At 34.6% G+C, this 24,064-nt stretch overlaps 1 protein-coding gene across 1 annotated transcript in view; it reads right to left on the bottom strand.

The window, feature by feature from the left end:
- Window positions 1-1,063: 1,063 nt before the first annotated feature.
- Window positions 1,064-24,064, bottom strand: part of LOC145690540 (uncharacterized) — a 42,166-nt gene continuing 19,165 nt past the window's right edge. Inside the window, exons 2-3 of the mRNA XM_081765514.1 lie at window positions 8,280-8,572; window positions 1,064-2,926 (exon numbers count right to left, since the gene is read on the bottom strand). Of these exons, the coding sequence (XP_081621640.1) occupies window positions 2,666-2,926; window positions 8,280-8,572 (554 nt within the window). The 3' untranslated portion in view covers window positions 1,064-2,665. The remainder of the gene's footprint in view (window positions 2,927-8,279; window positions 8,573-24,064) is intronic.

The raw sequence follows: 24,064 nt of genomic DNA, 5'->3' as shown, positions 1-24,064 counted from the left end.
TATTTCTACAACTACATACGATATTATTTGATAAAACCATCACACTAAGACTTTTTTGATCAATATATTTTTTGATCTTACATATGCATATAGTTCTATGGTGTACTATATGGAATGTGTTTTTAGTTGTTTCTATAAGTTGTGTTTCTATAATTTTCTCTGAACTTGTGATTGTTTCATTTCTGACAAAAAGTGTCAGATTTTGATTGCGTAATGAAACCAAATTATACTTATTCCTCACAAAAGATATGTATGAAATGTCACAGCCAATACAAAAAATAAATATTATTTTCTTGAAATACTGAATAACATCTTATTCGGTGCATTTTATGGCGTTTTCGTTTTCACAATATGAAGTTTTGTTATCGTAAGCGGTAATATGCAATATGTATTACACCGAATCTACTGTACATCTAACTTTCCCTACACCGAATTTTCTGTACATAGAGTTTTATTACATCGAATCTTTCTACCTGAATCTTCCTAGACTCATTTTAAGGAATAATAGTATGGTTCATGGCAAACAGTAGATCGAGATATCGACGAAAATACCACTTTATTTCGTACACATTGCTACGAAGGCACATGTCTTCAGAACTACTGAAGAAATCGGAGTCATTTAAAACAGATTGATAGCATACGTAATAGGCATTAGATACGTATCACATTCATTGCACTCACAGATCCCAGTATCCCGAACAAAATCCCAGAATTCATATTCAAATTTATATCTGGCTATTCAAATTTCTGTCTGCCATTGAATTGAAACAATTCAAAGTTGTTTTTACAACGATACAAGCGAGCGGAAAAAGTACAGAGGTTTTTCCACTTTTTTTTTTTTCACCTCTCACTCTTGACTAGTTCAAGCGTATTTGTGTGTGTTTTTGTCTGGGTATAGTAAACGGTTCTGAGAACTCGAAATATTTTAACAACCGGTTCGAGCGAACCGGCTGAATAGCACCACTGGTACTAGCACAGTATTGGGTTATTTCGTCATCAATATGTTAATTTTTCTAATATTTCAAGCACGAAAAATAAAATAACATACCTTTTAAATGCCTATGTTTCTTTATTATTTTCAATATTTACATTTGTTAGATATAAATTGACAACAGTAACTTTTCATTCACTTTGTAACCTACATATTCATCTTGTTTATGTTATTATCTAGCTTTATAGTCTACATTAATGATTAATCTTCTATAATCGTTTAAAAATTTTAGAATTAAAGTAAAGAAGTATGAACGTTGAGACATTATAATTAACTCAAGCCTGTGTTTTCAATTATGGATTGTGTACTTATTTATTTATTTTTAGTTCAATATTTTGTATCGGTATTTTCAAATAAGAAAGGAGTTAAAACGGAAAAGGGGGCCAAAGTGAAATATCTTTATCATATGTAATTCATGTAAGAAAATTCACATTTTCAAGAGCTTCACCACATACCATAAACAAACTGAAAAAAAAAAAATGAGCAAAGTTTATCCTAAACTGATGTTCCAAGTGAACACAAGGAACGGTATGTTTTTACATAAAGTTTACATATCCATATCAAACACCATACGATCAGTAGCGATATACTATTTTCTAGTGACGGCATACTTTCAATTTTATATAACTTTATAAAAACACATACCATCTTATCTGATCACTGACTCAAACGTATAGTTTACAAATAAAAGCTAAACTCAATTCACACTCACTCTAAGCTCAGTAGCCTGAAGTTAGTTCTGAGTGACTTTTTCACATAGAATATATACCACTTAACGTTGCGACGAACTGTGATACTTAAATCAGTTCATTTATTGCAAAATTACTGGAAATAATAATAATAATAATAATAATAATAATAATAATAATAATAATAATAATAATAATAATAATAATAATAATAATAATAATAATACGATGTGGTTACTAAGTTTTGCTAGCAATTGTACGTTTGACTTAAAAGACATTATTGTAGTGAAATGGGCAAATGTAATAAATCAAAGACGGCTTCAGTAGAGTGAAATGAAGGGGAATAAAGTAATATCGTATAATATTTTAAAATGTATAATTCTGTAAACCTTGGGTTTAATGGGTAATCCGAGGCTACCTAGCAGTTTTTTTTTTTTTTTTTTAAATTTCGGTACAAGTAGTTCTTCAGTTTATTACTATAAAATATTTTCAAAGCTTTCCACGTTTAGCATTGATCAAGAATTAGGTAACTATAGCATTGAATAAGCTCTGAATAGTATATTTTCAAAACTAATAATAATAATAATAATAATAATAATAATAATAATAATAATAATAATAATAATAATAATAATAATAAATGCACATACATTTAAATTTTGTTTGCCTCAAACTATACGAGAAAAGTGAAAATTATCATAGGCTATATCTATTAAATATAGTCTGTGTAGCCCATAAATATAAATATTGATTTTTCTTTTTATTGCATAATGTAGGAGAGCTTATAAGATACCTATAACTATGTGAAACATTTGGTTCTTGCGTATTATTTCAAAAGCATGATGCATCAAATCAAGTAGCTGTATTTTGTCACCTTACCTTAATAGAGATCGTCAACACTTGGAATGAAACAGGGAATGAGACAGGGATTTTTTTTTTTCACACAGAAATCCATTACAGAAGTTTAAGTTTCAAACAAGAAAAATTAAAATTTGCGGCTCAAACTCAGTCCTATTAGTGAAGTTCTCGTACCAACGTTTCTATGATGAAATAGTCTGGACCAGGTTCCGTAAGCGTTTATTTCGGTGTTTCCACTTTTACTTCTCCAAAGATTTCTTATAGCTGATACGTCGAAAATAGTACCTAAAGATTTATCTCTACGAGCGCCGATGGAGACTGTGGTTTTCCGTTCTCTATGTGAACTTCGACGGACTCTATTCTTTAGTACCATTGACACTGGAGGATCCTAAAGATAAAAAGATGAGAAATTAGTACTATTTGTAACAACATAAACTTTAAAAAAATACACAACGCTTTACAAATATTTACACAGAGAATTCTTTGAGAGACACACACATACATTCCTTCATAACTTTATCATCGAACTTTTATACTAGAGGTGTTAAATGTTTAACGGGTACTGGAAGCACTCAAGTTGGTGCAATTTTTATCCCTTCTTTACATAGCTACAGCCAAGAATAACATGTTTCCCTAATTTTGTAGAATTTAGCGAATTGAGGCTAAGGCATGATTTGACCCCAGCAACCATAATCGCTCTATTTGTGTATCGTAAAAAAAAAAAAAAAAAAAAAAAAAGGAATTTAATAAGAAGTAACAGATACACAATGGACGTACTAACAGTACAATTTGTTAAATCCCACTGTATGGCCCTAACAAAATGCTTGGATGTTTGGCGATGATAACACTGATGCATATTCTTTCAACTGTTTTCTGTTGTTTTGAAACAAATTGGTGTATCGGAATGGATTTTTCCTGCAGATTCCAAAAATAACCTTCAAAGTTGTGTATTACGTCAGGCTTTTTCACGAATAACAAAAATGTGAAAATTTAAGAAATCACACTTTTTTTTATGACATTTGTGTATATATATATATATATATATATATATATATATATATATATATATATATATATATATATATATATATTAACGTTTATAACGTTAAAATATGTTCTAGAGGCATGGAGTGATTGTTGGTTGTGTTGAAATTCGGTGACCATAAAAGAGACGTACGAAAATCTTAAATTTCTTCTGGAAAAGGTGCAGTACAAACATTATGAGTAGTCTATATGAGGGGATTTCAGAGTGATTGGAATATTGCTCGGCCAACAAGCAGGGTACACAAAATACCTTTGCTTTTTGTGTGAATGTGACTCCAGAGCAAGAACTGAACATTGGGTTCGGAAGCAGTGGCCAGTCAGATGCACCTTTATACCTGGAGAAAAGAACACTGTTTCAGTTCCACTGGTTGATCCTCGAAAATTCTTTGCCACCATTACACATGAAACTAGGTTTAATGAGGCAATTCTTGACAGCTTTAAGCAGAGACAGTAAATGTTTTCACTACTTTGGCAGGGGTGCCCACAATGGGGGGCTATGACGCAAACTGCGTCATTGAAATATTTGGGGGGGTTAAAACCTATATAAATATGTTTGAGGGGGTGTAAAAATTATTCGAAAAGACTTTTTTTTTCATGGAAGAACACCTATGCATAGACAATTGGGGGGGGGTGCGTCATGGATATAAGGGGGGTGGGCACCACTGACTTTGGTAATAAGTTTCCATCAATCATGTCTGAAACAAAGCTGGCATTGTTACAGGCCCACAAATAACAAAATTGATGGCGGACAGAATATTTGAGAACACTATGAGTGAGACCGAATTGCAAGCATGGACTGCATTTAGAAATGTGTTATATAACATTTTGGGGAACATGAAGGCTGCAAATTATAGCGTTTTAATCTATCAGATGTTGGAATCTTGTAAACTGCTTGGCTGCAACATGAGCATGAAAATGCATTCTTCATGTTCATCTAAATTACTTTCCTGACAATCTCGGTGATTTTACGGAAGATCGTAGCGAGAATTTCCATCAGGACACTAAAGTGATGGAAAAGAGATACAAAGGAAGGTGCACTGTCTATATGATGGCTGATTATTGTTGGATGTTAAAAAGAGACTGTAATACGGAAGAACACACACACAAAAAAAATCCAAAAAGAAAAAGTTTCAAATGGAGCCCAGAGGTGAATGTTAGGTATGTATACTTTGAAATATGTATTTATGGCTTTAAACCATCATTTCGTCTATCTAGAATGCTATTGAACATGTTACAAACATTGCCATATATCAAAATCATTTAAAAAATACATTTTTTTTTCAATTTTCAAATTTTCATGATTTATGAAAAAACCTGACGTAATAGAACATTTTGAAGGCCATTTTCGGAATCTGCGGACAAAATCGGTTGCGATACATCTCTTCACTTCAAAACAACAAAACCTTGCATATTAGTGTAATAAAACCATTATACACTATAAAATATGTTTTATGGTGTAGAAGTTAGTCACTCCAAAAGGTATGAAAGATTGCTTTTTAAATACTTTTTTCTAAAGCTGTTAATATTTGATATAGCCTACCTACCGATTGCATTATATGGTACCGTGATCATTTATATGGTACCGTGATCAAAGTGTTAAGAAATAGCATTGCGGATAGAAAGAGATGGAGGTAATTGGATGCAAGTTTAGTTGAATAAAAAGTAATTTTTTGCCATATGAATGTCCATTTGAGTTAAGGAATCTGATAATTATAAACAGCAGTATTGTCTTCTTAAATTACAGACTCTGCTTTCTTAAAATGAATTTCTGTTATTTTATTAAGATTGAGGCAAGCCCTTTTAGATAATAAATCTTTAATAGCTACACAATTCTGGTTCCGAAACACCAACAACGACTTAATATAACTAGAGTAGACAGAAATCTTCTAATAGAGGCGAAAATACATACTACGTCTAGTCCCAAACAGGGGCGTCACTTGGGGAGAGCAGGAGTGCGATTGTCCTCCCTGAGTTTGGGAAACGCTTGCTTTTTATTAAATTGTATACTAATATATTAATAAAAGTCGTGAAATTTCTAAGTTGATGGACTATTTTGCTCCTCTCCCCGGAAAGATACAAAATGACATTACTTCTCAAAAGTGGTTCAGTTATTTCAATATCTGAAATACTGCTGTGGGAAAACTGAAGGGAAATTACAATATTATTTTGCAGCTAAAAGAAGGAGAAAACATCTTTCGAAGGAAAAAATATCCGGAAGAAAATATCTCTCCATTTATATTTTCGGAAGTTGGACATTTTGTGGGAACTATTGGACGAGAGCACAACAGGAAAACAATGAATGCTAGGATAAATAACTTCAAACAATTGTAAATAGGAAAACAAAAGAGGGAGAGACATTAGAAAACCTGAAAGGATGAAGAGAAATAAGTTAGATGTTCACGATATACATGAAGCGAAACCCATGAAGTATTTTATTCAAATAATGAAGAAAGTGTGGTAGTTATTCGGCGTAAACGACTGAAAGTGAATATAGTGAAATCTTGATGAAGCAATGATAGTACGACTGAAAGTAAAGAAAAAGCATTGGATGTTGATACAAAAATAGGCTCTCACTATTGCGTATAGCACAGAAGTAGAAGAATACTACAGGAAAAAGATTGAGTTATAGGTAGAGAGAAAAAGAAGGCATACCTAATTTTAATGGTTGATTTTAATGCTGATTGCGGGAATGGATAGGAAAGAAATGAAGGTAGGAACTACGATTCAGGGGAAAGGAATCGGAGAGGAGAAGGTTTAAAAAACTTTTTCTCTCTGATGATAATTAGATTGTCTAATAATACAGGGTGGCTCAAAAGTAGATATACAGTACCGTACTGATCAGCTCATTGCATTTTATATCATTTCTTAGTATTATTGCTTAGTTTCTTTATTATTTGTTCTTAAAGCCTTTTACTTATACCTTAATCTCGGAACAGCCGAAGCAAATAAACCCATAAGCTAGAATGTTATATTTGATCAATGCAGGGGTGTATACTTACTTTTGGGCCACCCTCTACATGGTTTTGAAACATCACTTGTTTACACCTCCAGCTCGTTACGATCTGAGCTGCAATGTCTGCAACCCACTTGGTAGGTTCTTTGACGGTGCTGTGAATCACATAGCGTATCTCACTATGTTACGTGATTGGTTTATTCCATATTTGCAAGATCAGGGACTGCTCGGTCGTGTATGGTCCCAGCAGGATGGAGCACCAGCCCATTATACTATTGCCGTTAGAAAATATTTCAATGACGTATTTCCTGATAAATAGATTGATTGGATGTGGTTTTGTCCATTTGCCTGCACCTTTGGAGTGGCTACCCCGAAGTCCTGATCCCTGTTAGCTTCCGATTATGCATTATTGGGGTTCATAAAACAAAAGCTTGCTGCCACACGTTACAAGTCAGTTGACGAACTTAAAGATGCTATTCTTACTTTACGTGTCTGTTACGATGACTCTCTCTACCTACACCAACTTGCCACCTACTCTCCTAACCTTCGCCTCCTCTCAGTACTCTCCAACATCCCTCGTTTCCCGGGATCTACGAACTTCCTAGCACTTCCTAGTTGCAACGTAGAGCTTAGCTCAGATTTTGTTATCAAACTCGTTGATGCACTTTGTTCCAGGAATACTTGCTATGCCTATGGCGCAATGTCTACGTCACTTCTTTTATTTTCCTACACAACTAAGTTATTTACATCTTCCCAATTTTCAAAATAAATTTTTCGAAAGTTACGATTCAATTTTGATTTCTTCGTAATACTAAAACTAGCAGAATGAACGTGACAATTTAGCGTTTCTAGCAGTATTAACAAATCAAGGAAATGGATAACAAGTCTATGGATACATTTCGATATTTGTAACTGTACTTTCATTTACTGTTGTTTGTTTCAACCCTTGATGACATTCATATTCTTTGGGAATTATTGACTTAGAAAATTGAAAATTGTCTAAATAATTGAACGTATAGGTGAGTAGATTTTTCGTTTCTACTATGACTTACGCAGACAGGTTTTCAGAGAAAAGACTGTCTTAGAAGTAACTAGGATAATAATGCTGCAGAAAGAGTGGCTAATGGCTTATGGTTGAACAAATACATTTCAAATTACTGTAGTCAATTGAAATATCTACATTATCAGCAACAAAATATATTATCATAACTTAATATTTATTTATGAATCAAGACAGAGTCGATCCTCAGACGGAATAAGTAAAGTCAACGATGTGAAAAAAATAGATGTGCTCTGAATAACTAGATAAATGGATCTTAATAGCTAATATCGAGAATTTGTTTTATATCATTGTTTTACAATACTACTACTACTACTACTACTACTACTACTACTACTACTACTACTACTAATAATAATAATAATAATAATAATAATAATAATAATAATATTAATAATAATAAAATAAGAAAAGGGTTTTGGCATTTGATCAATATAATACTATCTTCGTAAAAATGACAACTTAAAATCAGTTCATTTGGTAGCATGAGTTTCAATATTCTTTCTAATTTCTTTCATAAATGATGTTTATAGTGTTAATGTAGAAAGCTTGCCCCATTCTAAACTACCTCATTTTTAGCTTAAAAACAATCGTCCTAATAAACATACACTTAATTTCATGTAAATAATAAAGACTAATGATATCGTACGCATTTCACTCCGTTTAATGAAAGAGTTGTCTTACCTCATCAACAATCTCATTAATACTTTCGTCACTTATTGCTTGAAGATTATCTCTTTCGAGATGAAGCTCTGGTTGTAACAATACGTCAGTTGGTATTTCTTCTATATCTTTACCCGAAGAATAAAATACAGGTATGTAATCACTAGGAAATATAGCTGGTCCTCCAATGGGAAAATAAATCATTCCATCGTCAGAGCTTTGGTATGGAGAACATAACACTTGTATTCCGTACACAGTGATACCAAGATGTATGTATACTACGAAATTATTCATACTGGTAGTTGCCATTTTACCTGAAAATAAGAAAATTATTTTTAAAATTTGTAGTATTTGTTTGAGAAGAACAAAATAAACTGTTACAATTTTCGAATAGCATAGCATATTATCTTTACATAACTTACTAAAGATTAGAATTAGATACCCTCTTTTTTGTTTAACGTCTCACGATTCGATCACCTCGCTCGCGGACTATTAAAACAACGCTAACCATCTCAAACAGAGGAAACCGCTCAAAGTTTGGGTGCCTGGTCTAGAGAATGCAGTTTCCATTAGTATAGACTTATTCTAAAAGTAAGAAGGTAATGTGAATATGTCTTTTATTTTTTATAATAACAAATGTTGTACTTTGGAAAAAAATTAAAATTGTTTTTTAAGATGTTAATATTAGAATCTTTTCAATAACTAAACAAATAGAATACTAGTAGTCAATGTGCTAATAATAATAAGCACATAATGTAAATACTTACTTTTAGAAATCCCAGCATTCCATCTACTGATCAGAAAGTGTTGCAAATGTTTCCATATGGAATATTTCATAGTATTGATGCTTTACATGGATATTTACATAAGGAAAAATTCTTAAAATACCTTTTCGTTTCCTGAAATAATGGTAAATAATATAGATATTTACTTGAAATGAAGCCAACTTCACTTACAGACATTAGCGGAACATCACAGAACGAAACGAACTTTGCTCCAGGATAATATCTTGAAGATCTTAAGAAAGTATGTGTTGGACTCGGGTTGTCTGTTTACACTGTAAAACTAGATTCTTTCCGAACATGATAAAGCAGATGTTTTTGCATAATTAAATAACAGTCATTGGTAAGGACATGCTGGAAAAACAGATCATATTTCTTTGTTCAGAGTATTGTTACATAATACACCAAGAGCAGACTTCTAGGCATTTAATAAGATTAGAAATTTCGTATTTTCTCTCATTCATTTATGTGTTAGTTTAGTTAAAAGATGGGTGGAAATAGATTTACAAAAACGAGTTCGTTAATTTCTTTTTTATACAAGAAAAAGGATCAAAAATAGTTCTTTTATTTCTTTTTAAATTAAAAATTAAATACTTAAATGATTTTAAAATATATCATTTTTAACAGCTAAAGTATTAAATATGTGCTTTCCTTCACTTCGTAATTTCTTGTTACATAAATGTATTATCATTGATATAATACAAATTACTTTAATAAGTATTCATAAAAAATTTCAACATTATTTTTTTCTATTTTCGTCTAAGCAGAAATTGATCTTGCATCTTCACAAGAAATAAAGTGGAATCCGAAGTTAATTCGTTCCAGGACCCTGTTTAAATTCCAAAATAGTTTTTCTCCTTTAGAGTAACACCTAGGTAGAAGCTGAATTAATCCGTTCCTGGTTCTACGAACTCGAACTTTCAGAAAGATTTTGATAGTAAATACACTGGATTTTTAGGTAAAATATTATAAAATATAAATATTTGAATAAAAATGTAGACTAATAAAAGTAAATAAATATAAAGGCCTATATTTACCTTAAAATGGAACAATGTGGAAGATGGAGGAGAAGAAAGATTATTGTTAAGAAGGTGAGCCATCTTCCATGATAAAATCAGATAACTGCGTGTGTGATAATTATGGTGTCTGGACTCTTGTATTTATCTGCATTCACAACGTGCTGGGCGTTCAAATTCCAGAGCAATGTTTGTATTTTGAAGCAAAACTAACTGAAATTTTTCGTTCGAATTCCAAGTTTTTCGAGTTTTGAAGTGTTCGGGTTCCGGGGATTCGGGTTAACGGGAGCGTAAGTGAGATTTTATCATTCGACTCAACTGGCATTTACGTATCTTTCCGTCTCGTCCATGTACCTATTATCATGAAATAAACATTATCTGAATTTACCAAATTTGCTTGGAAATAAGGCAATTGTTCGGGATTGAAAACTGTGAAGACCAAGGGGATAAAATCACAAAGTCCATCCCATTCCTCAAGTTTACATATACACATAATGTGACAACGAAACAAGTAGGCTATATAATATAATTTTAGTAAAACTTATTGGATTTTGAAGCAATGTGGTTCCATTTTGAAATTTTATTTAGGTTTTCCTTATCATTATTATTGTTTATAGTTGAAATTGGTCAAGAATAAGAAAATTAAACATATTTCCGACTTGAAAATATTTTCATATATAAATATAGAGTGGGTTCCAACATGTCTGTAAAATTTATTGAATTTTAATACAAGATGGCGTACATTGCATTTTTAAAGACTTGTCAATCATCCTCCAGGATGAGGCTGAAATCAGTCAAGAAAGAGGTGTGAATTTATTTCAGTTTATATAATATTCCTTGATAAATTTCGTAAAAAGTATTTTCTGGCTTTTATGAACCAAAACGTATACTATGTTCAGTCTTAAAACTTATTACTGTTCAACTAGAAAAACAGATCATTGAACAAAGCCACTTTTTTTTTTTTTTTTTAATAATAATAACTATGTGACAGTTTCGCCAACTAACCGATGGATGAAGCCAACATGTTCAGCTAGTTGACGAAACTGTCACACAGTTATTATTTTTAAAAGTAAACGTTGCTTTATTCAGTGATTTGTTTTTCTAGTTCAAGTTTTTAAGATAGTAAAGCTAATATGAACCAGTTAATTATTACTGTTGTTTGGTGTTGAAACAGATCAAAAGAAAGGGGACGAAACATATATTTCCTAAACATTATTATGTTTTTGTGAAACTTTACTAATTTTTTTCTTTCTTTCTTTCTTTTTCTTTCTTTTTTAGGCCCAATTTAGAGTATATTTTCCTTCAAACTTCCCAATTTTTTTCATTACTTGAAGCTGAAAAAAGCCAAGATGGATGGTGTGAAAATCAGCAACAAATTAAAACATATGTTTTACGATAAATTTCGTTGGAATTATCGTTGTTTTATGGACATGGACTATAGTGCGTGTCTTGTTTGAGACTTAAGAAGTGCTCCTATTGTTTGATTTGGATCTGTGTTTAGTATAGTTGCAAGGACTTGGGAAAAAAGAAAAACACTTTTAAAACATAAGTTTTTCCTACAGCTATTTTTGCGTGGGAAATTTTAAGATTTTGTAAATATTTAAATTTTAGTAGATAATACGAAGAAGAAAATACGTTCTGTCTTTCTTTTTCCATTATAACAAGAAGAAAAGAATAATTACTGCATTTTGAAAAAGATCTAAACAAATCAAGAATCAAAGAAAATCGTTCATTTGATGTTGAAGAAAATGGAGCAAACCGATGGACGCAGTGGATTTTCTAGTTCCAGTAAATTATTTGTAATGCTTATTAACCATAAAAGTGGACCTTCAAACATATAGAGCTACAATCATGTCCAAAATTACTGTCGCATGTCTATAAATATATTGTTGTAGGAATATAATTTGATAACGAATTCGCCCGGTATTTCTTATAATGTTAGTATGTGTATAATCGGCAAAGACATGTATGTGGCAAATTTCACGTCAAAAGAGCAGTAAATAGGTACAATAAAACGAAAATAAAATTTTCTTGTTCATTTAGCAATATTTTGTTTTACTTATTCTAATTTTCGTATTTATAATTCTTTTCTTATGAAATTTACCACAAATGTACATTTCCCGATTGTGTACACATAGTGTCAGTATTAAAAGTAGCCTGCAAAATGATTATCAAATTATATTCTTACAAGAAAACAGTTATAGATAATGCGACAATCATTTTGGACATGAGCATATATATTTCGGTCCTATGCACTCCTTCTGGAAAAATGAAATGAAATCTTTAAGATTTACGTCCCACGATTATGCCGGTTAGGCTAAAGGAGACGGTGATGGTGAGAGATGAGTGAAATGGTGGAATGAAGAAAGTGGGAAAAAACGGGAGAACCCTGAGAAAACCCACGAGCACGGTGTTTGTCCACTACAAAGTCCACACTGCGCGAGCTGGGATCGAACCAGGGACCCCAAGCACCGGAGGTGAACGCTCTACCACTGAGCTACCGCGCCCCCTACACTCCTTATGGAGTCAGGCAACGTATCCATTTCAAAGGAGGTGGTCATATATACCCCTGAACCATAGCCATTGAGCCAGACTCCCAGGAGAACGAAATTTAGTTCAAGCGCCCCAAGTGCTGCTGAGCGTATCAATGTACCCATGACTTATGAAAGGGATTCGGCCCCTATACTCACCCATATAAATATATAAGGTAATAAAGCCTCACCAAAGAGGATAGAATAGGTCAAAATCCTCAGAAATTCATTATTATTATTATTATTATTATTATTATTATTATTATTATTATTATTATTATTATTATTATTATTATTATTATTATTATTATTATTATTGCAATTTCGTTCACATAAAGGGGAACGAGAGATGGACGACCTATATCTCTATAAGTTTACAGAGATACATATTCCGGTCCGGTATAGTCGTACTACAGTACGTTTGTTTTTACTTGGCACTCTTCCCGCCTAAAACATGGATCTGTCTGCAACACGTTGTTGCCATGTCATGATTAACTTAAGAGTTACAATACGCTAGGAAACAGCAAAACGACACACCACTCACAAATCACTGTAACACACTTGTTGACATGTGACAACTAAGCACTTCAAATACACGCCAAACTGCAATGACCTCATTTGATAAACGTCACCTATGGGTAACCAAGGCAAGAGTGAATACTTTTTGTAAATCAAAGAATTGCGGTGGAATGGTGACAGAGACAAACTCAATATGTTCTCTATGTGAAAGCCTGTTATCTCTAATAACATACACAGTTTAATTGCGGCAAATCAAGCAGAGGATACAGAGGAATAACATAGTTTTGACGAAGGAAAAATTTTGTACTCTTGCCCCATATGGTGGGGTAAGAGTAAACAATGGTTGGGGCAACGATGTACAGTGGAATCAAAACATAGAAACGTAGACATAAACACCAAAAAATACATTGAATCATAGATATAAATGTACTGGTTACATGGAAATAAGGAAGTTATAAAATACCAAACAGATTAGTGTCAAATGGAACTGCCAACAAATGTTACAGTACTGTATATCATACATGCTATAATTACAAAATATGAAAATAGGAGAAATCGGTTCAACATTCATCACGAAGCACAAAAATGTTATTTGCTGTGCACACAGTGGTCACACACGTACACAGACTTCCTTTGATTAAGATTGGAACATTATTCGTGAGACCACTCGCATATCGTCGACAGCGTCACAAACTGTCGTATCTCAGTTTTCTAAACTTTTCAGGAGAGCGATTTTTAGGTTTTCACACAACTTTGAACAGCCATAACTCAAAATCTATTTTACCGAAAGGAGAGAAAATTTACCAAGTTATAACTTAAATCATAAGAAATCAGTGTAGAAAGTTTTATGGAATTTGCCTGTAAAAGCTTGTGGAAAATTTGGCGGGAAAAAGATACGACAGTTTGTGACGATGGTAATCCTCTCTTGTATGAAAGATACGACGCATATTTTTTATACTGAGAACTACACTAATAGATGAACAATCGGAATATATTGCACTTTTATTGAAAAACTTCGTGTTTATTACACAAAATAATTTAACAAACGCATCTTGAGATTCTTGAGAGTAAAACGAAATCCCTGAGAACACACAAGAAACACAATATTAGGAGCATACTAACCATAACATAAAATAATGCTATCAAGTTGTCATTGCCAGAATATAAAATCTTGCAAAGTAATTTTCAAATTGCATGCTTTGATATTGCACTTGAGAAGGATGGCTAATGTGGTTTCTGTAAAATTGAACATGTTCAGGGTTTCGAATGATTGGCGTTGGGCCCGGACACAATGATAACGAGTCCTCGTAGGCGTGGGAGACCCGGGTTCGATTCCAGGCGGGAGCTCATGTGGTTCGGATTCCATCTTAATCAGTAGGTCCACGTCTCATATACCCTCGCTGCTGAAAGGGACGTTAAAAATCAATCAATCAATCAATCAATCAAAACGAGTCCTCGTACTTCTCTGGAGAGATAATTTTTGACAAGTCTGCAAAGTAGGAACTTCTATCTGGTGGATTCAATCTGCGTTCTTTTAAGGGAAATAGTTATATAAGTGTCCTCAAAATGACTTGTCTTAAACTGAATGCAGTTTGGATAGTATTTGTTCACTTTCACTTCGCGCATTTCCGTCCAATTGATTAGATCTCCATTTTCGTCACGTCTAACTGACAGAATACAAAGACATTGGGACAGAGATCTAATCTCATACATCGCTTCTGTCAACACAATGAACGGTATATGGGTTATTTTTCCTTGCCAGTTAAACAATCGGTTCAAGTTACGAGGGTATAAAATTACTGCCACAGTGCTTAATAGATGTGCTTATAGCACTGTGGACTGAATCTCCCTCATTTTGTCCATGCCTAGATTCAAAGAATCGGAGAGAAATTTCTCTGGTGTTTTTACGTGTTTGCACCGCATACCCCATCATAGCAACCAACCTGAACTCCTACTAGGTCCATCCTGTATTTCTCTAACTCATTCGTTACGTATTTTAACGCGCCTCCCAATAAAGAATTCTAATATTCCATGTTCCAAATCTCATGCCCATTTTCTTTTGCTGATGTCGTGCCAAGTTATCAGTCTTGGTCCGAGGCTTTTGTGATTGTTTCTGAAAAAGTGTCTTTTTTTCTATTATAGGATGAGTTTGTTAGGCACACCCAAACCCCCAAACTGGAGAACCACTCCTTGTCTGCCCGCGACTGCTTATTCAGTATCTTCGCAGCTAACCTCTATATCTAAAGGCCTTCTCCTCGATCGGCAACCTGGGGCCGCGGTGGCTCAGTGGTAGAGCGTTCACCTCTGGTTCATGGGCTCGCGGGTTTCAAACCCTGCTCCTGCCAAGTGAACTTTGTGGTGGACAAACAGTGTGTGCGTGGGTTTCCTCGGGGTTCTCCCGTTTCCTCCCACTTTCATCATTTCATTCATTTCTCATAATCACCGTCTCCTTTAGCCTAACCGGCATAACCGTGGGACGTGAAATTCAAAAATGTCATGTCATGTCGATCCGCAACCTCCCGATCCCATGCCGTGTAAATATATATATGTTTACAGCCCCGCATTGATCAAGTATAACATACTAACTTATAAGTTTATTTGCTTCGGCTATTCCGAGCTTAAGATATAAGTAAAAATGTATTAAGAACAAATGATAAAGAAACTAAGTCTACCTGATGGATAACAATAAGAAATTATATAAAAAGCAATGAGTTTATCAGTACGGGACTATATACCTACTTTTGGGCCACTTTGTATATATAAACAAATTGCTTTGAATATAGGCGTATCTGTCCAGTTGCGAAAGTCTGTTGCTCACAAACTGTCGTAACTCAAGATACGACTGTTTGTGAAAATGGTTTATATGCTTCATCTTAAGATACGATACAGTGACGTCATCACCACCGTCAAAACAACGCACATTACAGATGTGTCGTTTTGGGAAATTGTAGAAGTCAGTGTATACAACTACATAGTAAAATATCTCAATTTTCGATTTTTTTGAGATACGACACTTTGTGACGCTGTCGAAAATATGATACAGGAAATCTTCATTTCACCGTTTGGTGTATCTGAAAACAATTTCCAACTGGATTGGGTGTTCGTGTCCATGAGTGTCGATGACTTTGATGCGAATTTCTAGCTTCTTTTGTGTTCCCGTGCGGCATGACATATGCTCAACAACTCGGGCTGCGAAATTCTAAACGATAATGCAAACGTTTTGTTAGTAGTCTATAGCCGCCAACTTCTGTCTTACCTCTGCAAATGTTTTTACTCAATGTTACGTGTTGTCTCCTACATTTTCTATACCCAACTTTAAAACAAGCGGCAAGTGTGAACGTTCACACTTGCCCCGCTTCAGGTATCTTCCAATAATTGCCTGCCATCTCCCGCCAGAGCACTTTTTTCTTTTGCATACCACTGACAAGAAATACGAACTTATACAGCTTTTCCAGGAAATATTTCCAATCTTGCACCTTCAGCTGAAACTACGTTATAAACTGTGACACTTACTACGAATCTTTTACTTCTTTCCTTTTGTAACAAACTTTCTACTCTGCTGCTCTTCACACTGCAGGCACACGGCTCCCCTCCTTTTCCGTTCCTACATGTGTCATGCCGAACTAATTTTCAACATTCGCTTGTTTACCGACGTTGCCACTTCTTCGTCAATAGCATTTTCACTCTTGCCCCAGCGTTCACTCTTGCCCTGGTTACCCATACACGACAAAAGTAATAAGACGACTATTGGGCTAAAACGTTCACGTGAGTGCTAGCAGAAATTATTTTAAAGCTAACCAAGTGCACTGGCGGGAAGTGTGCCAAGATAAACGTACTCTAAGTGTTTAGTTTTGGCTATTTCCAAAATTTAAGGAGGGGGGTCATTCCACGTCAGTTCATCCAGGCCATGTCACCCACCGACTCGGAATTTGATGATATTTGGTACACTTGGTCTACAACCACCAAAATTAACTTGTGCAAAATTTCAAAGTTCTCGCTCAATCCGTTCCCATGTTATGGACCATCAAAATTTGGACATGGTAGGCAAAAATTTCTACTTGCGACAGCCGGAAATGATGCATCGAGGTTTAAAATATCCCTCTTAACATGCTGATATGAATCCTTTGAGGCAACAGACCTATCCATTCCGATGCAGAATTGTTTGTAGATTGGTCAGATTTGCCATAGCATCAACCTAAAGTACAGTTTTGTACAAAAAACTAGTAAAAAATATGCTTGAAAAACGAGCCTCAACCAGAAGTACAAAAATGGCTCTATTTCAAAAAGTACCAAATTCACAGAAATAATTGCTAGATATTCTGAAATAGGATTAAATTTCCTATAAAATGAAGTGAAAATCGTTTTTGGTATTTGACTTACTGCTAAAGAAGAAATAAAAATGCAGTTTTACAGAATGTGCAGGTAATTGAAATATTTTCCAGCACTCAAACACACACACATAAACAAACACACTATACATTTCAGTTTTTGGCAACAGTTTTCCATTTCTGTTCAATTAATAATTTATATTTATTACTCAGTTGGTATTTACCAGCGCGGGTAAATGGAGTCTTAATAACAGATAAAATGTCCTGTACTGTGACACAACATGTGTCAGCTCTGCTAGGCCAATAAAAGGATGCTGCAGGCCCAGCTGGGTGCATGAATTTTATATTTATATCCGCATTGTCAGCATCTACTTTTACTACTAATCCGATATACCACTTATTATCATAGATGCATGCTACAAAGCAATTAACTTTGATGTCTTGGCAAGCCAACTTTTCCAACTGATCATATCCTGTTGCAAAGTTAAACTCTAAATCTGGTGTTTCATCTGTACTCAATCGTCTTGCTGTTATAACTGTATTTGACAGTGGTACAAACTTATGAAAACATCTTGTGCCTGCTACAGTCTGAGCAATCTGGAAACGATTTGCTAACACACTTCTTACATTGTTAATCTCAGCTTCAGGTAGATATAAAAATGTAATTTTCGACAACTGACGCATGCAAAAGTCATACATTTGTTTTGGATTTGTTATCTGGTTTTGAAATGGCCTCTGCAGATTTGCCATTGTAACACATCGTTTCACACTGCCACCAATCCTATCGCAAGGTGACTTGCCATGGCTGGTGGCAAAGAAAGACCAACAAGCAGATATGCCAAAGTCTTGGAGATGATGGCACAGATTTAAAAGGCTCTTACAGTTTTTATACTGTGCTGCACACCCATCTGTTACATATTCGACCCTTTTAATATGTGGATATTTATTCTTTAAGAACGACATGGTTTCAGATTGGACTTGATACACAAAAGGCACGTCATGATGTAAGACATCAGATAAAAAAAAACAAAAAAAAAACATAGAGATTTCTCAGTTAAACGGTTAGTTTCAATAAAATAAAGTACAACAGGGTGTAAGGTACTTGACACATGACTCCAATGGTAAGTCTGTATCTCATTTTGCAATATAAAATCATAATTCTCTGCAAAGTCCATCAATATAATGGCATAATCATGAGAGAGATTTTGTTTACGTTCCTTTAGGTAAATTGCCTGCCTCTTAGCAATGAAAGAATGAGATATTAATCCTTGGAGCTTCTGAACAAAATGATCAATGAATTCTGGAATTGGTAGTGTTCTTTCTACTAACTGACTACGATCGACATTGACCCACTCTGCAAAGCTCACCTGCTCGTCATCCCAGTACTCCTCGATTTTGTTTTGGAGAAATTTTGTTATTTTACTGCTATCCTGGGGACATTTCACACACACACTCCTAACATACAATTTCTATTACTTTTATCACACACCATCAGTGAAATTGCATTATCAAGATCTTCCTTTTTTAAACTAATGGCATGCAACAATAAATCTACATTTTGATGAGTAGTACACACAGAGTCACTGTGTGTACCTGTTGAACCTGCAACAACACACTATTTAGGCCTTAATAAGCTGAATTTGGAAAACCCAATTTTAATGTCAGGATGTTTTTCTTTAAAAGCAACGTAAAGCTCACTTAGATTGCACAATATTAGTCGTTTTTGCACACAAAATCTTTTCTTCCAGGAAGTATCCGACTAAATTTGTCATCTTGATAGAAATTTTGAACTAAAGTTACAGTTTCTTCAGGTAGTCTATTCCCTAATCTTTGTCCTGGTAAGGAGCATATACCCTTGCTTTTACTTAATGCCCTAGCCTGTCTAACCATGTATTCACTAACATTAAAAACATCAGACACTTTTTTGTGGGACCATGACTCTGGAGCAATAATGAGAATTTGAAGTTTTTCACGTCTATTTGCTATTGCTATCTTCTGCTTCATTAACAGAACTAAGCAATCCAGGTCTGCTGCTTTTTCTTTTACTTCATTTGCACTGGTTCTTAAGTCCGAATCACTGGTGTCGGATAACAGTGTTCTGTGTCATCAAGCTGTAAACTGCATTTCATTGTTAACTTCGCTGCTTCGTGCATCACTTTGATTTTTTCACGCCCATCTGCTACACGCTGATGTGCAGGAACAGCATGCAGTTTTAAAGGTGAAAGATCTAAATGTGTTAAGCTTGCATCAAACTTTGCTTTTTCTTCCACAGCAGCTTCTATTGTATCCGGATCAAATTTGAATTCGCTATCTGAACTTGTGTGTGGAGATGCTGACTCTAGCGTGTCTGAAGACGATTTCCCTTGTTTGACAGTAGCGATTTCCTTCTCCACTCTTTTGCGGCAGTTGGAGCACATTTTCTGACCTGGGATAACGATAATGCCCAGATATTTCCTGACGGTTTTAGCAAGTTCCAGGTCACTGTTCGCAAATCACGTCGCACTATTTTCTTGTACCTTGTAAAAGGATCACAACATTTCTTGTGAGCTGGTCCATAGTGATGCAAATACCACTGTTTATGATGAAAACAAATAGTCAGGTTCTCGTTTGTACCTTGTAATTTAGACCTCCACAAAATAAGTTCCATTTCACTCTCTGCGAAAGTTTTATTATTAACTGGCAGAATTTCCTTCGTAGAACCATATGTAGTCTGGTGGCATTTTGAGTATGGATGTGCACAACCTATGCTGGAAGGAGGTAGATCAGTCTAAGTAACTTCAGATGAACCTTCACCTTCCATTTCAATCCTAAAAATGAAATCAGAAAATAACCAATTAATTAATTACTTTATACATTAATTAATTAATTTTAAACGTTAGTAATTACAAATCGCAATATTGCAGATTATGCAGCCAATTATGCTATTCTGTAATTCAAAATGTGTCACAAACTATGAAACTTTTGCTTTTCAAATTCTCTCCTTTGTTGTTACGCACTATTTGTTCACCCAGGGTACTTCTAATTGCTGCCACATAGTAACAGCCATGTCAACTAAAAGAGGCAGGAGAAAAATGTCGACAATTCTTTTCATCCATTTTGACAATTTTTGAATGCAGTAAATCACATGCTCAAATACCCAACATGATTTTCACATCGTTTTATAGGAAATTTTATCCTCTTTCAGAATATCTAGGAATTATTTCTGTGAATTCGGTACTTTTTGAAATAGAGCCGTTTTTGTACTTCTAGTTGAGACTCATTTTTCAAGTATACTTTTTACTAGTTTTTTTTTTTGAACAAAAGTGCACTTTAGGTTGATGTTATGTCAAATCTGACTACAGATTTGAAGTCCACAGACAATTCTGCATCGGAGTTTATAGGTGTGTTGCCTCAAAGGATTTATATCAGCATGCTAAGAGGGAAAGTTTAAACCTTGATGCACCATTTCCGGCTGTCGCGAGTAAAATTTTGTGGCTACCATGTCCAAATTTTGATGGACCATAACATGGGAACGGGTTGAGCGAGCACTCTGAAATTTTGAACAAGTTAGTTTTGGTGGTTGTAGACCAAGTGTACCAAATATCATTAAAATCTGATTCGGTGGGTGACATTTCGGTTTTTCTCTGGATTAACTAACGTAGAATGACCCGAGGGTGATTCTATGTATTCCTTCCGAAATTTAGGGGGTGCGCCAATACATCCCTGCCAAAATTTAGAGAGGGTGGTTCTATATACCCTTAAGTCATTGACGTAGGAGCCAAGGTATCCAAATATTTTCGTACACTCAATCGCGAAAAGGCTCCCCCATACTACATACTACACTACAAGTTAAAATCTTGCTTAGTTAAGAACGCAAATTAATCACATTTAACATTTTTTTCTTTTATAGTTTGTTCACCAACCAGTATAAGATTACACAAATATTAAGGTTCAAATGTAAATATGGATGCAGACCTTGTCCTAACGATAATACCAAAGCACGTTTGTGTTCACTATCCATTTTGAGATAACTAAATTAAAATAATACAGTTTAAAATGCAATTAAACCGTCATAATACTGAAGAAATACACAAATATAAAAATACAAAACTCAAAATAGTTGCAAACATCGTGTGCATGGATTTCCTCGGGGTTCTCCCGTTTTCTCCCACTTTCTTCATTCCACCATTTTATTCATTCCTAATCATCACCGTCTCCTTTAGCCTAACCGACATAACCGTGGGACGTAAAACTCAAAGATTTCATTTCATTTTTTTCAAAATAGTTGCAGATCTTGTCCTATTTTGAAGTAAATAAATTCAAGCAATAGTTTCTAATTTGCAATTAAATTGTCAAATTAAATACACGCTAGCAACATCTATTACCGTCAGGCAGACAAGCAATAGAACTGGTAGCGATATCTACTAGCAATTAACGTGTTGATGGAATTAACCATATTCGTAATTACATCGTGGCAGTAACTACATTGTCGCAGTTCTACGTGGCTGTGATTGCGTTGAAAGCCAAAGCAAATAAGTAAAACATGCACAAGTCCTAAACAGCCACAGTCCTAAAACACATGAAGCCAGTTCTTGATGGTATTCATAAGTCCTGAACTGTAACAATTCTTAAAATCATCTATCTATCTAATTAACTCTATGGTCTATAGTACTACTATTCAACCTTTTTTTTTTCTCGCGTACCCCTAGACACAGTTCGCTATCAAATTGTGTACCCCTGAAGCTGTTTAAAAGAAATTAAATCGAAACGAACTTATTAAACTTATACACATATTCTGTTGATTAAAAACGGGGACAAATAGAGACCCAACAAAAAGACAATCAGTATGCCCATCAAAAGACTATTTACAGGGAGATATAGTGCACATCCGAAAAAAATTAAAATGGAAAATCTCAAAACATATGGGAGACATCCAGCTACTGAGGGGATTTCCCCTCATCCTCCCTGATAATTCGCACACATGACAATGATGAAAATTAAAAGTAAAAGTATCTTTAGATCTAACCTGTTAATGAGATGATTGAGCTTGTTTCCGGGACGCCAATTCTTCAATTCTTGGTAGAATCTTCGAGAGTGCGAGAGTCAGAGCTGATTTTGGATTCAAGCAATTTCTGTGCTTCGTTTCTACTGATGTTAACGCAAGAGAAACCCTGTTCACATAAATATGTTGATGAAATGGAAGAAGTTGTAAAACAGCACTGATCATTCAATAAATTCTCCAACTTGATCATTCAGTAAATATTGGAAATATGCTTATTTTAGGATTACGTACTCTCAGAAACATCTTTGCGTATCCCCAGGGGAACGCGTACCCCCGGTTGAATAGCACTGGTCTATAGAACCCAGATGTTAAATGCCGCGTTCATAAAACTCTCCACTGATTTCTATCCTTAGCCAACAGGATCCAGTTTCTACTTTGTATTCCTATTTCTGCGAGATCCATCTTAATATTATCCTCCCGTTTGTGCCTGGTCTTCCTAATAGAGTTTTCATTAGTAGAGAATTAAAATTTCCAGTAAAAACTTTAAAAGCGTTCTTATTTTATTCCACTCTGGCTACATGAACTGCCTACCTGAAAGTCACAGATTTGATGACCCTAACAATGTTTTTTGTAAATGGTATAAATTATGCAGTTTCTCGTTATGAAGTTTCCGCTATTCTCCATTCCTTTTCTTCTTGAAACCGAATTATTGGCTCAGGATTTTATTCTCAAATACTATCAGTCTGCGTTCTTCCCTGAGAGTAAGCGGCCTTGTTTCGCAACCATATTAGTCATGGGGCTAGCTCAAGTCTCGTATGCCTGAAAGGTCCCTTCGGTTTGACTTCAGATTTGACTGATGGATAATTAGGACATTTTAAAAAGGTTCGTCACGTGATGCGGCGAGTGTTCGTTCTGTCCGTCATATTGGATTTTGAACAAAGATAATGACGTTTTGAGAAAACTAGTAGGTTACTAATTAAACAGCTCTGGCATACGTTGTAATTATAATACAGAAACGAGTTATACCTCGTTCGAATTGCAAATATCCATGCTTTAAAATGGTGTATATGATATGGATCTTTGCCGCAGGAGGGAGGTATTACGGTCGGGAATTTCCGGAAATTTACATAAAAGATTCGCTTTTATCTAGTTTGATCGCTTATAAGCTGGCAACAGTGAGCGCAAAAAACATCATAAAATTTGAAGGAAAGTAACAATATATCTGCAAAACTTCTAGAAAGTTTGAGGAAGATAGTTGATGTACAAACAGAGATAAAATAATTCATGAATGTGTTACTTATACCAGGACCAGGACATAATTTATCGGGTTTTTCCTAAGACATCTAACAAGTCTAACGTTGAAGTAGAGAGTAATTTAATTTGATAAAAATATGTAGGGTTGAGTAAATACTGTGATACAAGGAAACAACATGTGCATTAACCGGAACGTTTACCGGATCGTTTACAATAAGTACAACATTTGAAGAAGGCTTGCCATGAGCGCAAGAGTCTTGGTCTTGCAGTTTTTGCAAGAGTCTTGCATGCAAGACCAAGACCAAGACCAAGGCCAAGACCATGAATCCCGATGCAATACCAAGGGGTGCAAGGCCAAGACCAAGACCAAGACCCTACCTGCAAGACCAAGACCA

Source organism: Thermobia domestica, chromosome 7 (assembly GCF_964235325.1).
Source record: "Thermobia domestica chromosome 7, izTheDome1.hap1.1, whole genome shotgun sequence".
Taxonomy (NCBI): domain Eukaryota; kingdom Metazoa; phylum Arthropoda; class Insecta; order Zygentoma; family Lepismatidae; genus Thermobia; species Thermobia domestica.
Note: the sequence above shows the minus strand (reverse complement) of the source record. Positions and strands in the feature narration are given on the sequence as shown.